The 14,549-nt window shown below is 45.4% G+C and overlaps 1 protein-coding gene across 1 annotated transcript in view; it reads left to right on the top strand.

The window, feature by feature from the left end:
* Positions 1-1,233: 1,233 nt before the first annotated feature.
* LOC147102578 (uncharacterized) overlaps positions 1,234-14,549 on the top strand; it is a 73,283-nt gene continuing 59,967 nt past the window's right edge. Inside the window, exons 1-2 of the mRNA XM_085963228.1 lie at positions 1,234-1,391; positions 8,357-8,482. Coding sequence (XP_085819354.1) covers positions 8,383-8,482 — 100 coding nt within the window. The 5' untranslated portion in view covers positions 1,234-1,391; positions 8,357-8,382. The remainder of the gene's footprint in view (positions 1,392-8,356; positions 8,483-14,549) is intronic.

Genomic DNA, 14,549 nt, shown 5'->3' with positions numbered 1-14,549 from the left:
GAGATATTGATCACTTGTCTGAGGTGTTGGTGACCTGTCTGAGATATTGATCACCTGTCTGAGATACTGATCACCTGTCTGAAGTACTGAAATCCTGTCTGATGTGTTGATCAACTGTCTGAGGTGTTGTTCACCGGTCTGAGAAACTGATCACCTGTCTAAGATACTGATCCTCTGTCTGTGATACTGATCAGCTGTCTGAGGTGCTGACATCCTGTCTGAGTGTTGTTCACCTGTCATAAGAACATAATAACATAAGATGTAGGAGCAGGAGTAGGTCATTTGGCCCCTCAAGCCTGCTCCGCCATTCAATAAGATCATGGCTGATCTGATCTTGGCCTCAACTCCACTTTCCTGCCCACTCCCCATAACCCTTGACTCCCTTACCTTTCAAAAACCTGTCTATCTCCACCTTAAATATACTCAATGACCCAGCCTCCACAGCTCTCTGGGGAAAAGAATTCCAAAGATTCACGACCCTCTGAGAGAAGAAATTCCTCCTCATTTCCGATTTAAAAGCCCCCTTATTCTGAAATTATCCCCCCAGTTCTAGATTCCCCCACGAGGGGAAACATCCTCTCTGCATCTACCCTGTCAAGCCCCTTCAGAATATTGGCCCAGAAATTCAGGTCGGGGGCTTCCCGCGGGTGTAAGCCCCCGACCTTGCGCGCCGGCCGTTGAGCTGTGGGCCCCTGTGGAATTCCAACCCTGGGCCTCCTCCAACTGCCGGCGCGCGGTGCTTGCGTATCCCAGGGGCGCAGTTAGTTCGATGCGGCCCCTGGGATCACGTGGGCCATGGAGAGCCAATCGGAGCAGGGAATGCTTCATTCATAAGAAGACCTGTCAAAACTTATAAATACTACGGGCCCCAAAACATCACTAAATCTGCAAATAAATTTTTTAAAAACGTCACATTTTTTAAATAAACTATAAATTACACGAAATAACTATTTTAAACAATAATTTAAATTTTTGAAAAAAATAATTTTATTTTCTAACGGGGCTAAAAATAAGCTTACCTTGCTTTAAAGTATTTAAAAATAATAAACCTGTGGAAAAAATGTTTTCATTTTAATTAATTCACCACTCACGGGAAAACCTGTAAAAAAAAACTAAGTTCGATGCGCACGCGCAGCCTCCCCCGCGCACGCGTTTGAACTCTGAACCCCTTTGTTCAGGGGAACGGAAGTGCCGGTTTCCCGCGCATGCGCAGTGCATGCAGGAAACCGGCACTTCCATTGGGCTTACGGGTGAGTACCCCGTGCATACTCACCCGTCGAGACCCGAATTTCTGGGCCAATATACCTGTACCCGGAGTGGTTTGTTATGGTAACAGACAAATTAATTCAGAGCTTTTAAAGGCTATAGTCTTATGAAGAAAGGTTGAGCAGGTTGGTTCAATATCTATATTTTTATTCCCTTTTTCTCTGTTTTGCCTATGTGGCAGTTAGTAAGCAAGCTATCCTTATCTGAGAACAACCTTCACACTAAATTCTCACAGATGTCTTTTTGCTTTTTAATTTAGCCGGTTCTGCATTGTTGAGAAGATAGGGAATGGTGACTGTCTCCAGCCCCCGATCTTCTTTTGAAATGTTGCTGAATTTCTTGTTCCCCACTATCTCCCTGTTTACTGAACAGATCATTTTACAGAATTACATCAAGTTGGCATAATTTACCATCATGCTTTGCTTCTTAGCCATTTGCCATTTTAAACAGGCTTTAGGCTTCTAACACACAGTGTCATACATTATAGTTATTTAATAATGGTTTAAAATCTTAATAATGTTTACTAAATTCTACAGGTATGTTCTATCTTACAAGACAACCCCTTCATCTCTGGAATCAACCTCGTGAACCTTCTCTGAACTGTCTCCAATATAAATATATCCTTCCTTAAATAAGGAGACCAAAACTGTACGCAGTACTCCAGGTCTGGTCTCACCAACGCCCTGTGCAGTTGTAACAGGACTTCCCTACTTTTATACTCCATTCCATTTGCCTTCCTAATTACTTGCTGTACCTGCATGCTAACTTTTTGTGATTCATGTACGAGGACCCCCAGACCCCTCTGTACCTCAGCATTTTGTAATCTCTCCCCATTTAATTAATAATTTGCTCTTTTATTTTTCCTACCAAAGTGGATAACTTCATATTTTCCCACATTAAACTCCATCTGCCAGATTTTTGCCCACTCACTTAGCCTATCTATATCCCTTTAGAGATTCTTTGCATTCTCCACACAATTTGCTTTCCCACCTATCTTTGTAACATCAGCAATTTTGGTTACATTACATTTGGTCCCTTCATCCAAGTCATTAATATAGATTGTAAATAGTTGAGGCCCCAACACTGATCCCTGTGGCACCTCACTAGTTACAGCCTGCCAACCTGAAAATGACCCATTTATCCCGACTCTCTTTTTTCTGTTAGTTAGTCAATCCTCTATCCATGCTAATATATTACCCCCAACCCTGTGAGCTCTTATCTTGTGTAGTAACCTTTTGTGTGGCACCTTATTGAATGCCTTCTGGAAATCCAAATACACAACATCTACTGGTTCTCCTTTATCCACCTTGCACGTTACATCCTCAAAGAACTCCAGCAAATTTGTCAAATGTGATTTCCCTTTCATAAAACCATGCTGACTCTGCTTGACTATATTATGCTTTTCTAAATGTCTTGTCTGAGGTACTAATCACCCGCCTGAGGCACTGACCTCCTGTCTGAGGTGTCGATCATCTGTCTGAGTTGTTGATCACTTGTCTGAGGTGTTGATCACCTGTCTGAGAAGTTGATCACCTGTCTGAAGAGTTGATCACCTGTCTGGTGTTCTGATCACCTGTCTCAGGTACTGTTCATCAGTCTGAGATACTGATAAACTGGTTGAGGTGTAGATCACCTGTCTAACATGCTGCTCACCTGTCTGAAGTGTTGATCACCTGTCTTAGATACTGATCACCTGTCCGAGGTGTTGATCACCTGTCTGTGATACTGATCACCTGTCAGTGATACTGATCTGTCAGAGGTACTGATAGTTTGTCTGAGATACTGATCACCTGTCTGAGGTTTTGATCGCCTGTCTCAGGAGTTGATACTGAAGAAGGAAGCTGTAGACTGCAGGAAGATATCAATAAATTGGTCAGGTGGGCAGAGCAGTGGCAAATGGAATTCAATCCGGAGAAATGTGAGGTAATGCATTTGGAGATGGCTAACAAGGAAAGGGAATACACATTAAATGGTAGGACACTGAGTAGTGTAGAGGAACAAAGGGACCTTGGAGTGCAGGTCCACAGATCCCTGAAGGTAGCAGGCCAGGTAGATAAGGTGGTTAAGAAGTCATACGGAATGCTTGCCTTTATTAGCCGTGGCATAGAATACAAGAGCAGGGAGGTTATGCTTCAACTGTATAAAACACTAGTTAGGCCTCAGCTAGAGTACTGCGTGCAGTTCTGGTCACCACATTACAGGAAAGATGTGATTGCACTCGAGAGGGTACAGAGGAGATTTACAAGGATGTTGCCAGGTGTAGAGAATCTTGGCTATGAGGAAAGACTGGATAGGCTGGGTCTGTTTTCCTTGGAACAGAGGAGGCTGAGGGGAGACCTTATTGAGGTGTATAAAATTATGAGGGACCTAGATAAAGTGGATAGAAAGGACCTATTTCCCTTAGCAGAAGGGTCAAAAACCAGGGGGCACTGATTTAAAGTAATTGGTGGAAGGTTTAGAGGGGATTTGAGGGGAAATTTCTTCACCCAGAGGGTTGTGGGGGTCTGAAACTCACTGCCTGAAAGGGTGGTAGAGGCAGGAACCCTAACCACATTTAAAAAGTACTTGGATGTGCACTTGGGATGCTCCAACCTGCAGGGCTACGGACCAAGAGCTGGGAAGTGGGATTAGGCTGGATAGCTCTTTGTTGGCCGGCGCGGACACGATGGGCCGAAATGGCCTCCTTCCGTGCTGTAACTTTCTATGATTCTATGATTTGACCACCTGTCTGAGGTGTTGTTCTCCTGTCTGAGATACTGATCAACGGTCTGAGGACTTGCTCACTTCTCTGAGGTGTTCATCACCTGTCTGAAGTTTTGATCACCTGTCTCAGAAGTTGATCACCTGTCTGAGGAGTTGTTCCCTTCTCTGAGATGTTGATCACCTGTCTGATGTACTAATAACATGTTTTAGGTACTGATCACCTTTCTGAGGTGTTCATCACCTGTCTGAAGTGCAGATCACCTGTCCGAGGTCCTGATCAGCTCCCTGAGCTACTGATCACCTGTCTGAAGTGTTGATCATCTGTCTGAGGTGTTGATCTCCTGTCTGAGGAACTGATAATTTTTCTGAGATTCTGATCACCTGTCTCGGGAGTTGATCACCTGTCTGTGGTGTTGATCACTTCTGAGGATTTGATCACCTGTCTGAAGCACTGATCACCTGTCTGTGCTACTGATAACTTGTCTGAGGTGTTCTTCTCCTGTCTGAGATTCTGATCACCTGTCTCAGGTACTTATTATCTGTCTGAGATACTGATCACCTGTCTGAGGTGTTGATCACATGTCTGAGATAGTGATCCCCTGTCTGAGGAGTTGATCACCTGTCTGAGGTACTGATCACCTGTCTGAGGTACTGATCACCTGTCTGAGGTATTGATCACCTGTCTCAGGATTTGATCACCTGTCTGAGGTGTAGATTAGCTGTCTGAGGTGTTGATAACCTGTCTCAGGAGTTGATCATCTGTCTGAGGCACTAATCACCTGTTTAAGATACTGATCACTTCTTTGAGGTGTTGTTCACCTGTCTGAGATACTGATCACCTGTTTGAGGTACTGATGTAACTAGTGGAGTAGACAAAGGGGAACCGGTAGATGTGGTGTATTTGGATTTTCAGGCCTTCGATAAGGTCCCACACAAGAGGTTGGTGAACAAAATTAGGGCACATGGAATTGGGAGTAATATACTAGCATGGATTGAGAATTGGTTAACAGACAGAAAACAAAGAGTAGGGATAAACGGGTCTTTTTCAGGATGGCAGGCTGTGACTAGTGAGGTACCGCAAGGATAGGAGCTTGGGCCCCAGCTATTCACAATCTATATCAATGATTTGGATGAGGGGACTAAATGTAACATTTCCAAATTTGCTGATGACACAAAGCTAGGTGGCAGTGTTAGTTGCAAAGAGGATGTGAAGAGGCTTCAAGGGGATCTCAACAGGCTCAGTGAGTGGGCAAGAACATGGCAGATGGATTATAATGTGGATAAATGTAAAGCTATCCACTTTGGTAGAAAAAACAGAAAGGCAGAGTATTTCCTAAATGGTGAAAGATTGGGGAATGCAGATACTCAAAGGGACCTGGGTGTCCTTGTACATGAGTCACTGAAAATGAATGTGCAGCAAGCCATTGGGAAGGCAAATGGTATGCTGGCCTTCATTGCAAGAGGATTTGAGTACAAGAGTAAAGAAGTCTTACTCTAATTATATAGGAAATAACAACAGAAAATGCTGGAAAAACGCAGCAGGCCAGGCAACATCCGTGGAGAGAAAATAGAGTCAACATTTCAGGTGAAAACCCTTTGTCAAGACTAATTATATAGGGCCCTGGTGAGACCACACCTGGAGTACTGTGTACAATTTTGGTCTCCTTACCTAAGGAAGGATATACTTGGATATACATGGCAGATGGATTATAATGTGGATAAATGTGAAGTTATCCACTTTGGTAGAAAAAACAGAAAGGCAGAGTATTTCCTAAATGGTGAAAGATTGGGGAATACAGATGCTCAAAGGGACCTGGGTGTCCTTGTACATGAGTCACTGAAAGTGAAGTGCAGGTGCAGCAAGCCATTGGGAAGGCAAATGGTATGCTGGCCTTCATTACAAGAGGATTTGAGTACAGGAGTAAAGAAGTCTTACTCCAATTATATAGGGCCTTGGTGAGACCACCCCTGGAGTACTGTGTACAATTTTGGTCTCCCTACCTAAGGAAGGATATACTTGCCATAGAGGGAGTGCAATGAAGGTTCACGAGATTGATTCCTGGGATGGCGGGACTGTCGTATGAGAAGAGATTGAGTAAACTAGGCCTGTATTCTCTTGAGTTCAGAAGAATGAGAGGGGATCTCATTGAAGCATACAAAATTATTACAGGGCTTGATAGGGTGGATGCTGGGAGAATGTTTCCCTTGGCTGGGGAGTCTAGAACCAGGGGCCACACCCTCAGGATAAAGGGTAGGCCATTCAGGACTGAGATGAGAAGAAATTTCTTCACACAGAGGGTGGTGAATCTTTGGAATTCTCTACCCCAGAGGGCTGTGCAGGCTCAGTCATTGGATATATTCAAAACAGAAGTCGATAGATTTCTGACTAGTAAGGGCATCAAGGGATATGGCAATAAGGCCGGTGAATGGAACTGAGGCAGAAGATCAGCCATGATCTTATTGAATGGCGGAGCAGGCTCGAAGGGCCAAATGGCCTACTCCTGCTCCTATTTCCTATGTTCTTATGATCACCTGTCTGAGGTATTGATTACCTGTCTGGGGTATTGATCACCTGTCGGAGGTATTGATCACCTGCCTGAGGTTCTGATCCCCTGTCTGAGGCATTGATCCCAATTCTGAGGTATTGATCACCTGTCTGAGGTGTTGATCACCTGTCTGAGGAGTTGATCAATTGTCTGAGGTGTTGATCACCTGTCTGAGCTATTGATCACCTGCCATGGGTATTGATCCCCTGTCTGAGGTTCTGATCCCCTGTCTGAGGTTCTGATCACCTGTCTGAGATTCTGATCACCTGTCTGTTGTGTAGATCACCTGTCTGAGGTGTTAATGACCTGTCTCAGATGTTGATCACCTGTCTGAGGTACTGATCACCTGTCTGAGTTACTGATGACCTGTCTGAGGTGTTGATCACCTGTCTGAGGTATTGATCACCTGTCTGAGGTACTGATCACCTGTCTGAGGTACTGATCACCTGTCAGAGGTATTGATCACCTGTCAGAGGTATTGATCACCTGTCTGAGGTACTGATCACCTGTCTGATGTACTGATCCCCTGTCTGAGGTACTGATCCCCTGTCAGAGTTATTGATCACCTGTCTGAGGTGTTGATCACCTGTCTGAGGTATTGATCACCTGTCTGAGGTATTGATCACCTGTCAGAGGTATTGATCACATGTCTGAGGTGTTGATCACCTGTCTGAGGTACTGATCACCTGTCTGAGGTACTGATCACCTGTCTGAGGTGTTGATCACCTGTCTGACGTACTGATCACCTGTCAGAGGTATTGATCACATGTCTGAGGTGTTGATCACCTGTCTGAGGTACTGATCACCTGTCTGAGGTACTGATCACCAGTCTGAGGTGTTGATCACCTGTCTGAGGTACTGATCACCAGTCTGAGGTGTTGATCACCTGTCTGAGGTACTGATCACCTGTCAGAGGTACTGATCACCTGTCTGATGTACTGATCCCCTGTCTGAGGTACTGATCACCTGTCAGAGTTATTGATCACCTGTCTGAGGTGTTGATCACCTGTCTGAGGTATTGATCACCTGTCTGAGGTATTGATCACCTGTCAGAGGTATTGATCACATGTCTGAGGTGTTGATCACCTGTCTGAGGTACTGATCACCTGTTTGAGGTACTGATCACCTGTCTGAGGTGTTGATCACCTGTCTGAGGTACTGATCACCTGTCTGAGGTACTGATCACCTGTCTGAGGTGTTGATCACCTGTCTGACGTACTGATCACCTGTCAGAGGTATTGATCACATGTCTGAGGTGTTGATCACCTGTCTGAGGTGCCGATCACCTGTCTGAGGTGTTGATCACCTGTCTGAGGAGTTGATCAATTGCCTGAGGTGTTGTTCAATTGTCTGAGGTTCTGGTCACCTGTCTGAGGTAGTGATCACCTGTCTGCGGTGTTGATCACCTCTCTGAGGTATTGATCACCTGTCTAAGGTGTTGATCACCTGTCTGAGGTGTTGATCATCTGTCTGAGGTGTTGATCATCTTTCTGAGATCCTGATCACCTGTCTGAGGTCCTGATCACCTGTCTGAGGAGTTGATCAATTGTCTGATGTTCTGATCCCCAGTCTGAGGTCCAGATCACCTGTCTGAGGTCCTGATCACCTGTCTGAGGTGTTGATCACTTTTGTGAGGTTGACAGTCTTATTGGATGGATGTGTTTTGATAGGGATTTGAGTTCACACAGGGAGTATTTCCTGATGCTGAATCAATGCTTGAAGGCATTTAGTTTGCATATTGTGTGTGCTGCAAGAGGTGAATGCCTGCTCTTTTGATTAATTGGGGGGTTCCATGATTGCGCTGTGTTGAAGGTACTCAGCTGCCATTCCTGTCTCCGCAGAGCCCTACAGTCCCGCCGTGTGGGTGATGATGTTTGTGATGTGTCTGACGGTGGTTGCTCTCACCGTCTGTGTATTCGAATACTACAGTCCTGTTGGATACAACCGAAACCTCAAGAACGGCAAAAGTAAGTTGCCAGTGAGTTGTAGTGGCTGGAACTAAGCCATTTGTCAGGATTTATATAGGAGCATAGGTACAGCAGGAGGCCATTCAGCCCCTTGAGTTTGTTCCACCATTCAATTCGATCATTGCTGATCTGTGTCTTGACTCCATCTGCCCGCCTTTCATCAACACCCATTGATACCCTTACCCAGCAAAAATCTATTGACCTTAGTCTTGAAAGCTTCAATTGCCCCCAGCATCCACAGCCTTTTCAAAGAACCATAGAACGATACAGCACAGAACAGGCCATTCGGCCCCTGGTGCCTGTGCGGCTCTTTGAAAGAGCTGTCCCATTGATCCCACCACTCCCACTCCCCCGCTCTTTCCCCAAAGCCCTGCAAATTTTTCTCCTTCAAGTAGTTATCCAATTCCCTTTTGAAAGTTATTATTGAATCTGCTTCCACCGCCCTTTCAGGCAGCGCATTACAGATCATAACAACTTGCGGCGTAAAAAAATTCTCATCTCCTCCACTGGTTCTTTTGACAATTATCTTAAATCTGTGCCCTCTGATCACTGACCCTCCTGGAACATAGGAACAGGAGGAGGTCATTGAGCCCCTCGAGCCTGTTCCACCATTCAGTGAGATCAAGGCTGATCTGTGACCTAACTCCATATACCCGCCTTTGGCCCGTATCCCTTAATACCTTTGGTTAACAAAAATCTATCAATCTCCGATTTAAAATTAACAATTGATCTAGCATCAGTTGCTATTTGCGGAAGAGAGTTCCAAACTTCTACCACCCTTTGTGTGTAGAAGTGTTTCCTAATTTCACTCCTGAAAGGTCTGGCTCTATATTTAGACTCCGCCCCCTAGCTCTAGAATCCCCAACCAGCGGAAATAGTTTCTCTCTATCTAACCTATCTGTTCCCCTAAATACCCTTCAAAAACTTCGATCAAATCACCCCTTAACCTTCTAAATTCTAGGGAATACAACCCTAATTTGTGTAATCTCTCCTCATAATTTAACCCCTGGAGTCCGGGTATCATTCTGGTAAACCTGCGCTGCACTCGCTCCAAGGCCAGTATCTCCTTCCTAAGGTGTGGTGCCCAGAACTGCTCCCAGTGCTCCAGGTGTGGTCTAACCCGGGCTTTGTGTAGCTGCAGCATAACTTCTACCCCCTTGTATTCTAGTCCTCTAGATATAAAGGCCAGCATTCCATTAGCCTTTTTCATTATTTTATGTACCAGTTCATGACATTTTAATGATCTATGTACCTGGACCCCCCCCCCCCCCGAGTCTCTTTGGACCTCCGCTGTTTTTAGCTTTTCACCATTTAGAAAGTCCCCTGTTCTATCCTTTTTAGGTCCAAAGTGGATGACCTCACATTTGCTAACATTGAAATCCATTTGGCACAGTTTTGCCCATTCACTTAATCTGTCGATATCCCCTTGTAATTTTATGCTTTCATCTACACTGCCTACAATGCCGCCTATCTTTGTCATCGGCAAATTTGGATATGTGACTTTCTATGCCATCATCTAAGTTGTTAATAAATATTGTGAATAGTTGAGGCCCCAACACCGATCCCTGCGGGACACCACCAGTCACATCCTGCCAATTTGAGTACCTATCCATTATCCCTACTGCCTGTCTCCTGTCGCTCAGCCAATTTCCTGACCAGGTCAATAATTTACCCTCAATTCCATGGACTTCTACCTTAGATAATAGTCTCTTATGGGGGACTTTATCAAATGCCTTCTGAAAGTCCATATAAATAACATCCATAGACATTCCCCTGTCCACTACTTTAATCACCTCTACAAAAAATCATTCAGGTTTGTCAGGCATGACCTGCCTTTCACTAATCCATGCTGGCTCTCTGACCAACTGAAAATTTTTGAGATGTTCAGTCACCCTATCCTTAATTATGGACCCTAGCAATTTCCCAACAACAGATGTTAGGCTAACTGGTCTATAATTCCCTGGTTTCCCTCTTTCACCATTCTTAAATAGCGGAGTGAAATGAACAATTTTCCAATCTAAAGGAACAGTTCCTGAATCGAGAGAACTTTGGAAGATTATAGTTAGGGAATCTGTAATGTGCTCACCAACTTCCATTAAAACCCTGGGATGGAAACCATCTGGCCCTGGGGATTTGTCACGCTTTACTGCCATTATTTTCTTCATTACTTTTATTTTACTTACGTTACTTTTATTGAGTCCCTGTCCCCGATTCAATATTAGTTTCTTTGGGATTTCTGGCACACTATCCTCTTCCTCTACTGTAAATACTGACGCAAAGTAATTATTCAACATGTCCGCCATTTCCACATTGTCATTGACAATATCACCACTTCCAGTTTTTAAGGGACCAACCTTACTCCTGACCACCCTCTTTCTCCTAATGTAACTATAAAAATTCTTCGTATTGATTCTGATATCCCTTGTAAGTTTCTTTTCATACTCCCTTTTTGTAGCTCTTACTATCTGTTGTGACCCTTTGTTGTTCTTTGTATTTTTCCCATTCGCCAGGATCTGTGCTATTTTTTGTATTTTTGTATGCTTTTTCCTTTAGTTTTATGCTGGCCCTCACCTCTTCAGTCACCCATGGCTGGGTTTTATTGGCAAGTAGAACTCTTGCCCCTCAGGGGTATAAACTGGTTCTGTATCACCTTAAATTATTTTTAAACATCTCCCACTGATGGTTTTACCCTTTAACAGATTTGCCCAGTTTACTGTGGGCAGTCTCTGCCTCATCCCGTTGGCCTTACCTAACTCTAGAATCTTAGTCGCTGTTTCGCGTTTCTCCCTTTCAAACGCTACTTTGAACTCGATCATGTTACGATCGCTATTGGATAAATGTTCACGCACAGTTAGGCTGTGAGCTAAACCTGGCTCATTACTCATCACTAAATCTAATATGGCATGCCCCCTTGTTGCCTCTAGGACATATTGTTGTAGAAAACTATCCCGGACACACTAGAAATTCACTACCTTTCTGACAGGTGCTAGTCTGCTTTTCCCAATCTACGTGAAAGTTAAAATCTCGTATTAAAACCACTTTGCCTTTACTACACACTTGTCTAATATCTGCATTTATACAATCTACCACTTCAGAATTACTACCAGGGGGCCTATACACAACTCCCACTACAGTCTTAAATCCTTTCCTATTTCTTAATTCAACCCATAAAGTCTCCACTGCCTGCTTACCTCTCTTTATATCCTCTCTTATCATTGACGTGATTTCATCCCTAATCCCTCTCCCTCTGCCATTTTCCCTATCTTTCCTGTAGACCTTATAACCTGGTATATTTAGTTCCCAGTCCTGACTGTCTTGCAGCCATGTCTCAGTAATGGCCACCATGTCACACCCTCCAATTTGAATTTGTGCCTGCAGTTCATTCAATTTATTCCTTATACTCCGTGTGTTTGTATAAAGAACGCTGATTTGGGCCACACACCCTCACCTGTCCTTTGGCTCTAATGTTTTACTCACATGATTCTTATTTCTCTCTCCTGGTTTAATCGCTTTATATCTTTTAGTTTTCCCTTTACCTGTAGTGCCTAAAGCACAATTCCTGACTGTTACTCTACTCTCTGCCCCACCCCCCCACCCCCCGCCCCCATTTACTAGTTTAAAGTCCTTGTGACCGCCCTATTTATCCTTTCCGCTAGGACCCTGGTCCTAGATCGGTTCAGGTGGAACCCGTCCCAACGGTACAGTTCCTTCCTGTCCCAATATTGGTGCCACTGCCCCATGAAATGGAACCCCTCTTTCCCACACCACTCCTTTAGCCACGTGTTCACTTCCCTAGTCAGCTTATCCCTATGTCAATTTGCACGTGGCTCAGGGAATAATCCAGAGATTATAACCCTTGAGGTCCTGTTCTTTAATTTAGCTCCTAGTTCCTGGTACTTCCCAAACAGGGCCTCTTGCCGACTCTTCCCTATGTTATTGGTCCCAACATGGACCACAATGACTGGATCCTCCCCCTCCCTCTCCAATATCCTTTCAAGCCGGCTCGAGATGTCCCTCACCCTGGCACCATGTAGGCAACATACCATGTGGGACTCTCGATCCTGCTTACAAAGGATGCTCTCTGTCTCCCTAATTATAGAATCCCGTACAACTACCACATTACGCTTCCCCTCCTCGTCCTCCTCCCCCCTTAGGACAGCCTTCTGCTCCAAAGTGCTATGGTCCACATTCTGGCTGTCCTTCCGGCAGTCTTTATCCTTGTGCTCACAGGTAGCAAGTACCTGTTGGATAGGACCAGTTTCTGTGGATCCTTGTTCTCTTTCTTACCTGGGTTCCCCTTACTCTGCACACTATCAGTCACACCAACCCCGTTCTGATCCTGCACCTCTCTACGAGGTGTGACCGAGGACTGGAGCAAACTGTCTGGATGCTCTTCCCCTTCCTTATGTGTTGGAGTGTCTCCAACTCGCACGCCAGCTCAATGACTCTGAGCCGGAGAGATTCGAGATGAAGACATCTCCTGCAGACGTGTTCGCTCGGGACAGTCTCGCTGCCCACAAACTCCCACATACACAATCTGCTCTGCCATATCTTAGTCTAGCCTTATTTTATTCATTTAATTAGTTAAAATCTTTATTCGATGACTATTTATTGTAATATTAATTAGTTTAACTATTTTAAGTTATAAATTTAATAAAGTACGTTATAGTTTCTCGTTCCTAGTTTAAGCCACTGTCCTAGCTTAGAGAGAAAAAACACTAATACTCACCTACCAATCACCTACCTGCTGTTCTGTGAAGTCACTCCTTGTTTTTTGTTGCTGTTGACATTGTCAGAGGTACCGCCCCCTCACTGCTGCCGCTGAGCTCCACGCTGTCCCCTCCTCTGCTCTATTATATCTTGCCGCCTTCTCACTGCCGCCGCTGAGCTCCGCGCTGTCCTCTCCTCTGCTCTTTTATATCTTGCCGCCTTCTCACTGCTGCCGCTGAGCTCCGCGCTGTCCTCTCCTCTGCTCTTTTATATCTTGCCGCCTTCTCACTGCTGCCGCTGAGCTCCGCGCTGTCCTCTCCTCTGCTGTTTCATATCTTGCCGCCTTCTCACTGCTGCCGCTGAGCTCCGCGCTGTCCCCTCCTCTGCTGTTTCATATCTTGCCACCTTCTCACTGCTGCCGCTGAGCTCCGCGCTGTCCTCTCCTCTGCTGTTTCATATCTTGCCGCCTTCTCACTGCTGCCGCTGAGCTCCGCGCTGTCCCCTCCTCTGCTGTTTCATATCTTGCCGCCTTCTCACTGCTGCCGCTCAGCTCCGCGCTGTCCCCTCCTCTGCTCTATTATATCTTGCCGCCTTCTCACTGCTGCCGCCGCTCAGGTCCCAGTGGAAACAGTTTCTCCTTATTTACTCTATCAAAACAGTTCACAATTTTGAACAGCTCTGTTAAATCTCCCCATAACATTCTCTGCTCTAAGGAGAACAATCCCAGCATCTCTAGTCTTTCCACGTAACTCATCCCTGGAACCATTCCGGTAAATCTCCTCTGCTCCCTATCCAACGCCTGGACATTCTTCCTAAAATGTGGTGCCCAGAATTGAAGACATTACTCCAGCTGAGGCCTAACCAATGATTTATGAAAGATTGGCATAAGTTCCTTGCTGTTGTACTCTATTCCACTATTAATAAAGCCAAGGATCCCATACGCTTTTTAACTGTCTTGCTCTGCCAGCTTCAAAGATTAGTGTACATAAACCCCCAGGTCTCTCTGTTCCTGCACCCCCTTTAAAATTGTACCATTTAGTTCATATTGCCTCTGCACCCTGGGCCCACGATGCAGGCCCCTGTGTACTGACTCCCAGACCCTGGGCCCACGATGCAGGCCCCTGTGTACTGACTCCCAGACCCTGGGCCCACGATGCAGGCCCCTGTGTACTGCCTCTGCACCCTGGGTCCACAATACAGGCCCCTGTGTACTGCCTCTGCACCCTGGGCCCACAATACAGGCTCCTGTGTACTGACTCCCAGACCCTGGGCCCACGATACAGGCCCCTGTGTACTGACTCCCAGACCCTAGGCCCACGATACAGGCCCCTGTGTACTGACTCCCAGACCCTGGGCC

The sequence above is a fragment of the Somniosus microcephalus genome, chromosome 21 (genome assembly GCF_052327205.1).
Source record: "Somniosus microcephalus isolate GS21.2 chromosome 21, FLI_Smic_1.0, whole genome shotgun sequence".
Lineage (NCBI taxonomy): Eukaryota > Metazoa > Chordata > Chondrichthyes > Squaliformes > Somniosidae > Somniosus > Somniosus microcephalus.
Note: the sequence above shows the minus strand (reverse complement) of the source record. Positions and strands in the feature narration are given on the sequence as shown.